This window comes from Orcinus orca, chromosome 14 (assembly GCF_937001465.1).
Source record: "Orcinus orca chromosome 14, mOrcOrc1.1, whole genome shotgun sequence".
Taxonomy (NCBI): Eukaryota; Metazoa; Chordata; class Mammalia; order Artiodactyla; family Delphinidae; genus Orcinus; species Orcinus orca.
Window position 1 is genome coordinate 52,816,468 of NC_064572.1, and position 15,347 is coordinate 52,831,814.

General features: G+C 35.6%; 1 protein-coding gene across 1 annotated transcript in view; it reads left to right on the plus strand.

Moving 5' to 3' along the window:
* PTEN (phosphatase and tensin homolog) overlaps window positions 1-15,347 on the plus strand; it is an 86,286-nt gene that overhangs the window by 21,695 nt on the left and 49,244 nt on the right. The window contains exon 2 of the mRNA NM_001309477.1: window positions 4,614-4,698. Coding sequence (NP_001296406.1) covers window positions 4,614-4,698 — 85 coding nt within the window. The remainder of the gene's footprint in view (window positions 1-4,613; window positions 4,699-15,347) is intronic.

The window sequence follows — 15,347 nt, forward strand, 5'->3', positions numbered from 1 at the left end:
TATAGGTTATCCAAGATATTGAATATGATTCCCTGTGCTGTGCAGTAGGTCCTTGTTGTTTATCTATTTTATATATAGTAGTGTGTATCTGTTAATCCCAAATTCCTAATTTATCCCTCCCCCCACTTCTATGCTTTTCTATAAGGCTAGAATCTTACTAGCATTCTCACAGAGATTAATGGTTAGGTAAGTTTGTTAGTAGTAATAAAAATTTTTTTACATAAAAAATTTTCTGTTGCATTGCTCAGAAAAACTTGGCATTATTTCAATTTATATTTTTTACTAAAATGTATTTATAATTTTTTAGGTAGGAATTCCAGATTTGTGGCAGCTGCCACTGCTTTGGGTTCCCTGCTGCTGCCTCATTTTCTTCTGACTGTTATTTCCCATTTTCTTATGTTTCTACTCTATAAGACAGAGTTAAAAAGTAAAGATGATTCATTTTCAGGAATTGTACTGCTTTAGGCTTAATTTGAGCCTCTGTTCTGGTTTTTTTTTTTGTGGTACGTGGGCCTCTCACTGTTGTGGCCTTTCCTGTTGCGGAGAACAGGCTCCGGACACGCAGGCTCAGCGGCCGTGGCTCACGGGCCCAGCCGCTCCGCGGCATGTGGGATCTTCCCGGACCGGGGCACGAACCCGTGTCCCCTGCATTGGCAGGCGGACTCTCAACCACTGCGCCACCAGGGGAGCCCTGTTTTGGTTTTTTTTTGTGTGTGTGTGAGTGGATACAATATGCTAAAACATTTTGTTAATTGAATAAGGCTACATTTTTAAGTGGGGCTACTTTCTTATGTGAGAATAATAGATGACAGCTAATATTCGTGATGTTAAAAATGTTAATCCTAACGGTTTTCTCTTGGAGTCTTTATAGTAGAAGAACCCTTTGAGGTTGAGGGTGAATTTATGTATTCTTAAAGTGACAAAAATTGTTCCTGGCCCATAGTAAAAGCTATTTAAGTCTTAGATACTTTTATTATTATACTATTTTTTTTTAAAAGAAATTCAGCATTTTAAAAAACTACATACAAAGCTGATTGTAAGTCATATAGGGAAAGACAATATTTTGTCAAGACACTTAGTAAATAGATTTGGAGATAATTATAAAACAAACATAATTTTTAAAACCCGTTATAGAGGGCTTCCCTGGTGGCGCAGTGGTTGAGAGTCCACCTGCCGATGCAGGGGACACGGGTTCATGCCCCGGTCCAGGAAGATCCCACATGCCGCGGAGCGGCTGGGCCCGTGAGCCATGGCCGCTGAGCCTGCGCGTCTGGAGCCTGTGCTCCGCAATGGGAGAAGCCACAACAGTGAGAGGCCCGCATACCGCAAAAAGCAAAAAACAAAAAACCCGTTATAGAAATAGTACAGGTGCATCATACCAAAAATACAGAACAAGCAAAAATGAGAAAAAATATATATTCCTATCATCTAGAGATTATTACTTTTAGTACTTTAATTTGTAATCTTTTTGTCTACATAATTTAATTAAGTATACAGGTATACTGTATATGTTTTCTTTTATCAAAATGGTGTCACACTGTACCTTCGCTCTTGAAACATTTTTTTCAGTCAATAATGTCTACTCTTCCATTTCTGTAAATTTTCATCTCAACCAATCCTCGGATCATATTAAAATTTCTTAAAATGTCCTTAATGGCTGGTTTGTCTAAAACAGTAACCAGAACAGGATTGTACCAGTGAACTTGACTGTTAGAACACTTATGTCTTTCTAAATCAAGGATAACTACCCATCCCTCCCCTCCTCACCTTTTAAAATGATATTTGACTTTTTAAAAAGATAATTTGAAAGAGACTGCATCATGTCTGGCAGACCTTTTGAATTTGTCCAGTTTATGCTCATAATGTCATTTAGCTTGTTCTATCTCATATAGTGTCTGTAAGTTAAAATTTATATCTCTAAGTGCTTGGTGGATTCGCAGCTTGAAGATGATTTGGCTATCATAGATGATGCTGTGTTCTTCATATTGCAGCACATCAAAAGTTATGTGATCTCTACTTAACTTTCTTGGTAATGCTGAGATTGACCACTGAAATTGGGTGATGACAGTCTTTTCTGCCCATTATTCAATTATATTTGTCTTCTTACATTAGAAGATATTTTGTGCAGTGTTACTTCGGCTCTGTACGAAAGTTCAGGTCCTCATTATCTAATACCTGTTGGTTTAGCACCATTTGTTGATCCTTGCCTAAATCAATAATTTTATTAGGGCTTGCAAAGTTTGATTTTCCTAATTCTGTCTTTTTATGTTTATTAACTAGTATTTTCTGTTGCGTTTGCTTTATGAAATGGAGTTATTTGCTTTCCCTGAAATAGAGTTCCTACAGGAAAAGTAGGATAAATCCTTAATCTCCCCCTTCACCAATTTCAAAGTAAAGAACTATTCCAATAGCCACTTTTATCAAAAGTTATAAATGAAAATAATTTTTTATTTAGTTGCTCTAACTTTTTCTGTTTTGAGTATCTTTATAGACTCACAGATTTTCATTTTATTCAGGATTCTTTAATTTACTACCATTTAAAATTTTTCTTTGATACTGTTTGTCACACATTGAGCCATTGTGATATCCTTCATGCTAGCTCCTATGTCTGTTTGATATAGACCACTAATCTCTGTATGCCTTCCTGCTTTTTGGCACAGAAAGATATCCCAGGCTCACCTTGTACCTTCCCTGCCCCAGATCTGACATCAACCAGTTTTCCAAGGAGTTGGTACCCTTTAGTGTATTATGATATTAGGGATGAAATCGGGTTCTAGAAGTGTTTACTACTGCTAAGGTGACATACTTCTAAGTCATTTCTTTGAAAAGACCTAAACAATATAGAGTTCTACAAACATGAGTTCACATTAATATATTCAGTTATTACTTGAGTTCTTGATTTTATAATGGTATCTCTTTTCTCTTACAGTAATAATCATGAATCTTCAAGTCGTTAACATAACTTCATTGTTTTTTCCTATAATATAAGGAAAAAAATTGAAGGTATCAATACTGATATTATTAGAAATAAACTATCGGAAGAAGTTTAAAATTTCTTTTTAGTTCTCTTCCTTCTTAGAATACTTCCTGCCCAGAAGTACAGTAAAATTAGTGTCCAAATAACCCTTGAAATAAATCCTTTCTCCTGGTTACCAATTTGATATTTAACAGATTTGTTTCAATGTGTGCTTCCCTCTTTCCCCTCCCCTTCTCTATGAAGCAACCATTTTTGTTAGTTTCTCAGTTATCTGTGTGTGTGTGTGTGTGTGTGTGTGTGTGTGTGTGTGTGTTGGAGAGTTCAAATTCAAACAAAAATATGTATAAATATTTCTTCTATAAAATATCTCTTTTATACAAAAGGTAACATACTATATACTCTGTTTTGCACATTTTTTCTTAAAATATTCTGTAGATCTGTCCAAGCAGTACTAGTAATCATAAAGGTAGAACATATAGTAATATAATCTTTTCTTAAATTATAATGATATATCAAAGTGAAAGCTTTTAGTAATTTAATAGTTATTTTTAGATTGAAAATAATACTGAAATAAGCTCAATAGTGTGAATGCAGCAGAAATAAAGAAAAAAATCTTTAAAAGGGCACTGGATTTGGTGAATTTTAAATTGTATTTGGAAGATGAATGGGTCCAAGTAGGTGGGCATAGAGCTTTAGAGATGGTCTTGAGTGGCTTAAGGCAGATTAGCTTGGCTGGTTTCTGTGTCAGAAAATCATGAGATTAGAGAGGGTTGATAGAGCTCAAGAATGAGAGCTAGTATGATGGACAAAATGCATAGAAATGTAGATTATTGGTGCTTTTTTATGGTTAATCTGATACAAATCTTTGAGGGTAGAAGTTTGTTTTATGCAACTGTAATATATAACATAAGTTAATAGAATGGGCATGCTAAATATTGGTTACCTTGTTTGGAAATGAGAATAAGTTTCTACCTCAGTTCAGCATTATCAAGTCATAAATACCAAGGGCTAGAAGAGATCATAGTGGTCTTCTCAACCTAACTATTGTGTAGAATAGGAAAGGTTGAGTTGTCCAATTTATACAACTGTTTAGAGGCATAGCCAGTTCTTAAATCTGACTTTGTAACTCTTAATTGTATCTACTTTTCTCTATACTGTAGTACCTTTTACAACCATGAGAAATGAGAAGTTGTACGCTGTTTTTTGTTTTGTTTTTATTTTGAGTTTTGTCCTGATACTTTAGGACTGTAAATATGGAAGTTACCTTTTACCTTAGGTGCATTCTAAATATACTGAGTAGAAGGATTTAAAAATTGTTTTGTCGTATAATTGTTTTGAGGATCTTTTGGGGGATCAATGTATTTACCTGTATTTCTTAATTACACATGATGGCTTATAAGTAAATACATTTGACAATCTTTTATTAGCGTAGCTTGTAGTGGGGAAAGCTGCTTTTTATAATCAGCTAATGTTTTAAAACATGTATATGTAGTTTGCATTGTTGTGTATTTCAATCAGCTAATGTTTTAAAATGTGTACATGTAGTTTGCATTGTTGTGTATTTCAGTCAGCTAATGTTTTAAAATGTGTACATGTAATTTGCATTGTTGCATATTTCCTTAACTTAAGTACTCAGATATTTATCCAAACATTATTGCCATGGGGTTTCCTGCAGAAAGACTTGAAGGCGTATACAGGAACAATATTGATGATGTAGTAAGGTAAGAACTCTTTAATTTTCTGTTTCAAATATTGATGTATATTCGTGTTGTATTTTCATTTAGAAAAGATTTCTAAACCACAGAAAAAGATGTACATTGTGATGTAAACTTTATTTTTATTATGTTGGTGACCTATAACTGCTTTTTTCTTGCTTCACGTACCTACTCAGCCTCAATGGGATAAAACTCATTTGATAAGAACTGACCTTTTACATAATCAGGTGTATGTGATATGATTTCATGGACTCCATAAAATGCCCCTCACCAGTTTAATGTCTGGATTCCATTACACTATGATTTTTGTCTTTTATTTCACAATTGGGTATTATCCTTAAAATCCTGAGTGGATTTATTCACTTAAATTTATTTATGCTAAGGTGTAGGTACCTGGTACCATGTAATTTTACATAGAGCAGTTTATAATGGGGCATAAGTGTGCCAAGGACCTGAAGAAGTATTTGGTACAGGGGATCTAGAAAGGAGTTGCTGGGCATACCAAAGCCTAAGTGTTTGCTTTACAATTTTGCATAATTTTCTAAGTGTAATTATCATTCAGTTCTGAACAGTAGTTCTCAAGGCTCATTTAAGTAATTTTAAATACATTTATGACCTAAGAGTACGTAATATATTTTATGAGAGAAGGAATTTTTGTCTGCTGTGTAAATAGTCAATATGTTTTCTAATTTCAGAGCAAAAAATATGTGTATAAATAAATTAACTGTAAAATGTCAGTAGGAACTTTAATTGGCTTTTAAAAGTTAAAATTTTGGATTATTCCCTGTACTCTCAGAAGTATCTTTTTTGGAGACTTTCAATTTAAATATTTGGTGGTTATGAGAATTAAATGTTATAATGCGCAGGAAAACACTTTGTAAAGCTTTTTGCAGATGTAGAATCCTTTTTAAATAGTTGTCTTAGTATATAAGACTATCTGTACTCTCACATGAGCTAGGCATTGTTGTTTTACTAAGTGGTTAATTTTTAGCAATTTGCTTTGAGCCAGAGTATATTTACATTTTTGCAGTATGAGGTGTATCCAATTGGATTTTTGTAATGTTGTGTTCAGAATTAAATTTCAGTATCTACAAAAAACTCCCAGAGTTCTTTGTAGTTTCTGTTACGGTTATAGATGGTACATGAGGCTGTCAGAGGAACTATTTAAGAACTTGAAAATAGGAAATGAATTTGCCTTCTCATAGTTGGGCAGGACACGATGGAAGAATGTGTAATATCGCAGATCCATGGGAGCAACAGCTTGATATGGCTTAGTCAGTGATAATACCCATCTACAGAAAATAAAGTGAATGATAGAATAAGAGAGGTAAAGTTTGACTCGAGATGGAGAATCTGGGAAATGAGCAGTGCAGTCATCAAACATGTGTTTGCTGCTGTGGTGCAGGAGTGTTTATCAGGCCTCTTTATGGCCTAGACAAAACATCTCTGAAGTCTGTCTACTTCACATTACTATAATTCTGTATTCAACCAAGTCAGGTTAATACTTATACGGAAAAGGAGTATGAGTACTCTGAGCAGAGGATGCGTTTTCTGATCACTGTAAGGATATCCTTGTGATAAATTATCCTAATTTTTACATTGTCCTCTTCTGAATGTGAATTAGTCTCTTTTGACTGAATTTACTGAGGCTGACTGATCATGTTTCAGATTACTGATAAAGTCCAGTTTCTGGTTCTATACGTATGACTATCAGATCTTAGGTTGTAATAACGTCATCAAGCAACTACTGTGCTGGGAAGTATTTTGATCTGTCATCTTCTGACTTCATAACCTCTGCTTTTATGCCTCTGAATTAAGATTCACACATTTAGCTTGTAATCAGGAACAAAGGTTGAAATTTGTTCTATCTTCTTTAAAGTTTATTTTATCTAGCTTTTGACTTTTTCAAATGTCACTCTTGAAAAGAGTTTTATGTGTATGGATTGTTATTTAACCAGTGGTTACTTTAGCCAACTGATCTTGTCACCCCAGTGATAATGGTAATAGCACATAAAAATGAAAAATTATCAACTGAACATAATAGCTATGCTGTGCTTGTTTTTTTTTAAATTTATTTTATTATTGTATTTTATTTATTTATTGTTTCTGGCTGCGTTCGGTCTCCGTTGCTGTGCGCGGGACTTTCTCTAGTTGCGGCGAGCGGGGGCTTCTCATTGCGGCGGCTTCTCTTGTTGTGGAGCACGGGCTCTAGGTGTGCATGCTTCAGTAGTTGTGGCATGCAGGCTCAGTAGTTGTGGCGCACGGGCTTAGTTGCTCTGCAGCATGTGGGATCTTCCTGGACCAGGGCTTGAACCCGTGTCCCCTGCATTGGCAGGTGGATTCTTAACCACTGAGCCACCAGGGAAGCCCATTGTGCTTGTTTTGTTTTTGTTTTGGATTGGTGGATAAATGGCCAGTAAGGCTTTGTTGGCCTCAGTTACCCACCCCCCCTTAGTTTATGAGAAAGGATGAACAGTGACCAGGAAGGAAGATGTAGTTTTTCCTATGAAGTAAAATGAAAATAAATAATTCCTAAGTAGATTGCATGTTAGGATTAACCTCTCCATGGAAATGACTGTCTCTAGTACCTAAATAATTGATTTCCTTGAATGGCTTACACTGTATTGGAGACACTAGTACTAATCAGTAATGATTCCTTTTTGGTTCAAAGATGATAACATCTCAGTGAAAAATGTATTTTCTTATATCTTTTCTGTTAACAAAAAGAAAACATGGGGATTTAGACATTGGGATGTCTAAAGAATACTTAAAATTACCTTTTCTTCTCTAATTCCATATTTTCCCTATGATTTTCCCCCCAAGCAGGAAATATTGTACAGAATTCAGACTTGGTTGTTGCTGTACATCATTGCTTTGAGTAAAATAAAATCAAATTACAAATATCTTCATGCTTAAATTATTTAACCGTTTAGGGATATGGTTTATTATAGCAACGTGAGATTTTATACTTGAGGTACTCAAAGTAATACTTCTGTGACAGATATTTAACTTCTCCTTTCGAAGTTACCTCCTGGGATCAGGAATTTAATGTAAAAAATAAAAAGAGGTGAAAAAGAGAACCAAGTTGAAATTTTTTACTATCTTAACTGCAAATGTTTTCTTTAATAAGCGATCAGAATTGACAGGACAGGACAGGGTCATTTCATAGAAGGGAAGTTGAAGAACTAGCTCTTCCCAGATTTTTTTTTCTTCTTAATACTGCCTTCTCTCCCCGTTTTTTCTTGCCACTAAACTCTTGCTGTGACCAGCTGGTAATATGAAACAATGTTTTATTCAGGTGATTGATTATTCTTTGATATGTATGTTAATCTTGTGTGTGTGTGTGTGTGTGTGTGTGTGTGTGTGTGTGTGTGTGTGTGTGTGTATTAATCTTATCCCTCAGGCTAATATTGAAGTTATCTAATTTACATGTTATCTGGTATAAATCTAGGCAATTTTTAACAAATTGATGCTTCATATGTTTAACAGACATAGCTTGAGAACTGTTCTGTACCTAATAAATCAGGAAAGTTTAGGTTTAATAGAGGTGAACTGGCTTTCTTACTGCAGAAGCTTTAATGTGCTATTACTCATTGTAAATCTCCAAAGAATGAAATTTTAATATGTTGCTTTCCTTTTTTTTTTCTTTTCTTTCCATTTCTCTTCCTCTCCCTCCTTTCCCCCTTCTATCTCTCTTTTCTTTTGTAGTATAGTAAATAGCATCTCTCTAGTGCTAATAGTGTTCCATGGAGCACAATTTGGGAAATGTTGAAAATGAAAAAAGATGTATATAACAATATTTTCCTCTAGTTTGTCAGTAGGAAATAATTTACTTCCTCCTCTTTTATTGGAAAGATTTTAGATGTGGGAAGATTTCTGTATTTATTATGAGGAAATGCTTAGAGCTCAGTCTCCTGATATTTAGTGATTTTTGAAAAAAGCCTTTATTCATTGTCTTGTATACTATCAGCTTTTTTACCCATATATAAGCAGCTGTATTATAGATTCAAAAGTCCATCTTCCCCTTTCCTGTTTTATACATTTTCTTCCCGAAGAAAAATTTCAGATATTCTTTCTTGGGCTTCTCTGGTGGCGCAGTGGTTGAGAGTCCGCTTGCTGATGCAGGGGACACGGGTTTGTGCCCCGGTCCGGGAAGATCCCACATGCCGCGGAGCGGCTGGGCGCGTGAGCCATGGCCGCTGAGCCTGCGCGTCCGGAGCCTGTGCTCCACAACGGGAGAGGCCACAACAGTGAGAGGCCCACGTACCACCAAACAAACAAACAAAAAAACTTTTCTTAATCACATGCTGATCTCTCAATCAACCTTAATTTTATGTTGATTTTCAATAAAAAAGGTGTTTGTCATCTCAACATTACCATTATTGGTTATTCAGTGAAAAAGAGTTGAAAAGAGATTATTTAGAGGAAAGCTTCAAAATAATTTAGAGGAAAGGATATCAGTTCCCTCTCCCTTTCCAACAGCTTTCGACTAATTCCCTCATATTGCCTCTCTGTTTCCTGCTTCCTTTTTTTTATTGAGGTGTAAATCCCATAACATAAAATTAACCACTTTAAAGTATACAATTCACTTACATTTAGTACCCTCACAATGTTTTGTAACCACCACCTCTGTCAAGTTCCAAAACATTTTTTATCACCCCAGAAGAAAACCCTGTCCCCATTTGCTGCCTCCCATTTCTTTTGTTAGTCTTTTTTTTTTTTTTTTTTTTTGCCGTTCGCGGGGCTCTCACTGTTGTGGCTCCTCCCGCTGCGGAGCACAGGCTCCTGACGCGCAGGCTCAGTGGCCATGACTCACGGCTCACGGCTCACGGCTCACGGCTCACGGCTCACGGCTCACGGGCCCAGCCACTCCGCAGCATGTGGGATCTTCCCGGACCAGGGCACGAACCTGTGTCTCCTGCATCGGCAGGCGGACTCTCAACTACTGCGCCACCAGGGAAGACCTGTTAGTCTTATTCTTTACAAATAGTGAAGCCATGAAGGATTTGACAATGATTAAATTATCTGCACCAATTCAATTTTTGATATTTTAATAATAGGTAACATTTACATTTATTATATACATGTGTTACTGTTGTATAAGCAGTTTACATGCGTCATCTTATTAAATTGCTACAGTAAACCGATCACCATTTCATAGATGGTTTAAAAGAAGCTAACTTCCCCAAGTGCCACAGCTGGTAAGAACTGAGGCTGAGGATTGAGTCCAGGTCTGTCAGATTCCAAAGCTGATTTCCTTAATAACCATAAAATCCTGTATATCAGAGGACAAAAACTGGAAACTCTTGGGCTCATCTAGCTTGTTGATGTCCTTTGTTTGGCCTAACACAGTGTTGGTCCCCACACAGTGTGGGAACTCATCAAAGAAAATCGTTTCTGGTATTATACCAGATATTTCTTTAGGATTTGAGTCTCCAGATTGAAAAGACCTATATAGTGCCAAGCACAATAAATGAGAACAGGCCAATACCAGGCAAATTATTTTGAAATTAAAAATACCAAGAATAATGAGAATTTCTCAAAAGCTTTCAGGATCATTTAGAAAGGATTAGGAATATCAGTGGCATCTAACTTCTCAGCAGTAGAATTAAAGATAGAAGATGGAGGAACAGCACTTCAGATGTTCTGCAGTCAGCCTAGAATTCTGTGTCTAGCCAAACCATCAATCAAGTGCAAGAGTAGGAAAAAAAAGACACTCAAGGACTAAAAACAATTTGTCCTTGTAACATATCTTAGGAGATTACTAGAAGATGTGCCCTAGCAAAACAGGGAAATAAACCATGGAAGAAAAGAAAAGGGCTTCGATAAACAGAGAATACAACTCAGAAACAACAAAGGAAAGTCCCAGGGTGACAACGGTGCCACAAAGCTGAAGAGTAACCAGTAGTGATTAGAGCAGTAGGACAGAGGGCTGCAGGGAAAGAAATTATAGGTGGATATTGAAATATTTAGGAGAAAATATAATAGATTCTTAGGAAATTAGGTGAGTTAGAAACAGGAAGCAATTTAAATTTAATATCTGTTGATTTATTTAACCCAAAATTGTGATGGTGCCATTTGGAGGGGATTAAGAGAAATGAAATATTTGTGTTGGGGGTACTACTGGTTTTGTAAGCCTCCTCTAACATGGCAGAAAATATATAGGTAATTGATAAATCTACAAAAAGCATTATTATGTATATTATGTAGAAATGCTGAATTAAATACCAGGAAAAGGAATTCCAGTACTTGAGGGTAGTTGCTTTGGGGGGAAAAAATATGGGTTTGAGGATGAAAAGAGATGGAAATGAGTAATTTTTTTTTTATTGTGGTATAATATATATAAGGTAATTTCATTTTAACCATTTTTAAGTGTACAGTTTCAGTAACATTAAGTATATTCACTTTCTTGTGCAACTATCACCGCTATCCATCTCTAAAACTATTTTATCATTCCATACTGAAATGTACTCTTTAAACAGTAACTCCCCATTCCCCCTACTCCCAGCCCCTGGAAACCACTGTTCGATTTTCTGTTTCTATATGTTTGACCATTCTAGGTACCTTAGATAAGTGGAGTCATTTAATATTTATCTTTTTGTGACTTACTTCACTTAGTGTAATTTCTTTAAGGTTCACCCATATTGTGGTATGTGTCATTGTATGTATATACCACAATCTGTTTATCCATTCATCTGTTGATGGACACTTGGGTTGCTTCCACCTTTTGACTATTGTAGATAATGCTGGTATGAGCATGGGTCTACCAGTATGTGTTCAAGTCTCTGCTTTGAATTTGTTTAGGTATACACCCAGAAGTGGGATTGCTGGGTCAAATGGTCATTCCACGCTTAATTTTTTGAGGAACTATCGTATTGTTTTCTACTGTGGCTGTATCATTTTACATTCCTACGAGCAATGTACAGATGTTCCAATTTCTCCACATCCTCGTTGCCAACACTGCTATTTTCTGGGCTTTCTGGGTTTTTTTTGTTTGGTTGGTTGTTTCTTTTGGATGATAGCCATCCGAATGGGTGTAAAGTGGTATCTCATTGTGGTTTTGATTTGCATTTCCTTAATGATAAATGATGTTGAGCATCTTTTCATGTGCTTATTGACCATTTTTATATCTTCTTTGGAGATATATCTATTTAAGTCCTTTGCCTGTTTATGAGTTGGATGGTTTGTTTTTTTGTTGTTGAGTTTTATATATCTGGATATTAATCCTTTATTAGATACGTGATTTGCAAATATTTTCTTCCATCCTATGGGTTGCCTTTTTACTATGTTGCTTTTGTCCTTTGATACATAAAAGTTTCAAATTTTGATGCAGTTCAGTGTATCTATTTTTTGTTGCCTGTGTCTTTAGTGTTGCATCCAAGAAATCATTGCTAAATCCAATGTCATGAGCTTTTCCCCTGTCTTTCCTTTTAAGAGTTTTATAGTTTTAGGTCTTTGATCAATTTTGAGTTAATTTTTGTATATGATGTAAGATAAAAGTCCAGCTTAATGCTTTGGCAAGTGGATATCCACGTTTCCCAGCACCATTTATTGAAAAGACTCTCCTTTCTCTATTGAATAATTTTGGCACACTAGTCAAAAATCATGTGACAGTATATACAAGGTTTTATTTCTGAGCTCTGTATTCTATTCCATTGGTGTATGTCTGTCTTTATGCCAGTACCATACATTGTAGCTTTGTACAAAGTAAATTTTGAAATCAGGAATTGTGAGTCCTACAACGTTGTTCTTCTATTTCAAGGTTGTTTTGGCGATTTAGGGTCCTGTGAGAATCCATATGAATTTTAGGATGGAATTTTCTATTCATGCAAAAGAAAATAGTTGCTGAGATTTTGATAGGAATTGCATTAATCTATAGATTGCATAGTATGGTATGAAATCTTAACGATATCAAGTCTTCTAATCCAGGAACATGAGATATCTTTCTGTTTATTTAGGTCTTCTTTAATTTTTTTTAACAGTGTTTTGTAGCTTTTTGTGTACAAGTATTTCAACTCCTTGCTTAAGATAATTCCTAGATATTTTATCCTTTTTGATGCTATTGTAAATAGAATTGTTTTCTTAATTTTCCTTTTTGGATTGTTCATTGTTATTGTATAAAAATGCAACTGATTTTTGCATGTTAATTTTGTATGCTGCTACTTTGCTGAATTTGTTTATTCTAACAATTTTTTTTGTGGCATCTTAAAAGTTTTCTATATATAAGATCATGTCATCTGCAAACATAATTTTACTTCTTTCTTTCTAATTTGGATGCCTTTTTTTCTTCTTCTTGCCTGATTACTCTGGCTTGAACATTCAGTACTATGTTTGAATGGAAGTGGCGAAAACAGGCCTCCTGCCTTGTTATTTACTTTAGAGGAAAAACTTTTTCTTTTACCATAGCATATCATATTAGCTGTGAAGTGTTGTTGTTTTTTTTTTAATAGACTTTATTTTTTAGAGCCATATTACATTTGCAGCTATATTGAGCAGAAGGTACAGAGATTTCCCATATACCCCCTGCTATTCATGCATAGCTTCCTCATTATCGATGTCCCCAACCAGAGTGGTACATTTGTTAAAATTGATGAACCTACATTGACACATCTTTATCATGTGAAGTCCATAGTTTACATTAGGGCTTGGTATTGTACAGTCCGTGGGTATGGACAAATTTATCATTATAAATATCTATCCACTATTATAGTATCATACAGAGTAGCTTTACTGCCCTAAAAGTGGTCTGTGCTTCGGCTATTCATCCCTCTTTCTCCCCAGCCTCTGGCAACCACTGATGTTTTTACAGTCTCCACTGTAAAGCTTCTGTTTGACTTTTCCAGAATGTATTATAGGTAGAATTATCCAGTATGTAGCATACAGAAACTCTCTTCCTATTCAATATGGCAGTATATGAAAACTCCACAGCACGCTGTGTACAACTACTTTGGGAAGACAGTTGGTGGTTTCTTACAAAACCACACCTACTCCATACAGTCAAGCAATGCACCCCTTTGGCTGTTTACCCGAAGAAGTTGAAGACTAGTGTTCACACAGAAAGACTTAGTGTTCATCCTTTTCATGGATGTCATACTTCTTAAATGTCTGGCTCCCAAAAGAAGAAAAGGGAAAAAAAATAGGCTCTGGATCTCTAAATCCCCTGGAAGCCATTTCAATTGTTGGGAATTGCAACAATGGCAGCCTGCTTCTGTGTCTGCACATCCATAATCGTAATCAGAAGCAGCAGTCAAGGATCAAGACACAGATCTCTGATATTTGGAGGACAAGTCCCACAAGCTCCATCAGGAATACATCCATGGCTGCCTGCTGGGAGGGGATGAGGGGTGGATAGCTGCTACCACACCAAGAGTTGAAATTGAAATTAACTGTGATTTACTGTCCAGGCCTTCTCCTGGAAGCTGCAAGCTTTTGAATAGACTCCAGAGTTCCAAAATAGTTACATCAGACAGATTATGCCAGTACAATTTTTGTCTAGGTGGGGAGATGCATTCCTAGTGCTTCCTATTCTGCCATCTTAACTCAAGTAATTTTTTATTACAAACTTTTTATATCTCTTGGAATATATATGTTTATATATTATTTTGACAAAAATAATTTTAAAAATTTTGCACATTGGAAGCTTATTTAGAACTATCTCATAGGAATTCTTTGAGGAAAGGAAAGACTTAAAAAATAAGACAGTGTTTATTCTCACAACTGTCTTTAATGAATTCAGATTTTATATATATATGAAATTATTTGAAATAAGGTATAGAAATGAGAGAGATTTGAATTCAAGATTTTTTAAGTTTTGAGGGTATTACCTCTCTGCTCTTGTCTAAGTTCTTATTCTCAACTTTCCAAGTATCCACAGTTAAATTTTCCCATTTCCCTTTGGAAAGTGCTGTTTTCTTGCTTTTTTCCGCCTTTCCATTGTATCAGACTTATAAGGCAATGAGCCAATTGTGGGCCTGAAATCCTTGGGAGGAGAGAGGAGGAAGTGGGAGGGACAGTCATGCTGAATGTTTCCCTAAGTAATATTCAAGTTCTTTGAGAGAACTTACCCTCCCTCCTTTAAAAAAAAAATGCTGTGATGTTTTCTTTTAAATAGATTGTTTATTCTCCTGCCTGTCTCACTGTTGCCCACAGTGCTAGATAAGAAATTACAGTAAAGTTCAAATATTAAAGGGAGCACACAAAAAAGTATGTGTATGATTTCACCAACCCTCATTAAAAAAAAAAGAAAAACTATAGGAAAATAAAAGAAAGCAGTCAGGGTTCTTGGTTGCACATGACAAAAGGTAACTCTAATTAGCTTAATTAGAAGACAATTTTTTGAAAAATATTAGATAGCTCATAGCTAGAGAACCAGACTTTGAAGATTTTCAGAAGCTAAGAGAAGCAGGGCATAGTCAAGAGGTTATAATAAGAGTATCCTATGCTGAGGACATTGCTGCTTGGATATTTGCTGTCCCAGATACTGCCACCATGACTGGATATTGGTGGCTGTGCTCATAAACTTTAAGTTCCTCTGGAGATCTCTCTGAATAATCTCTGACTACTCCGCACCTTGCTCTCACTACCGGGATTCAGTGTTCAGAACACAAGGACATAACTGATCTTAGACGTTGTACATGTGATGCGAGCAAGATGGG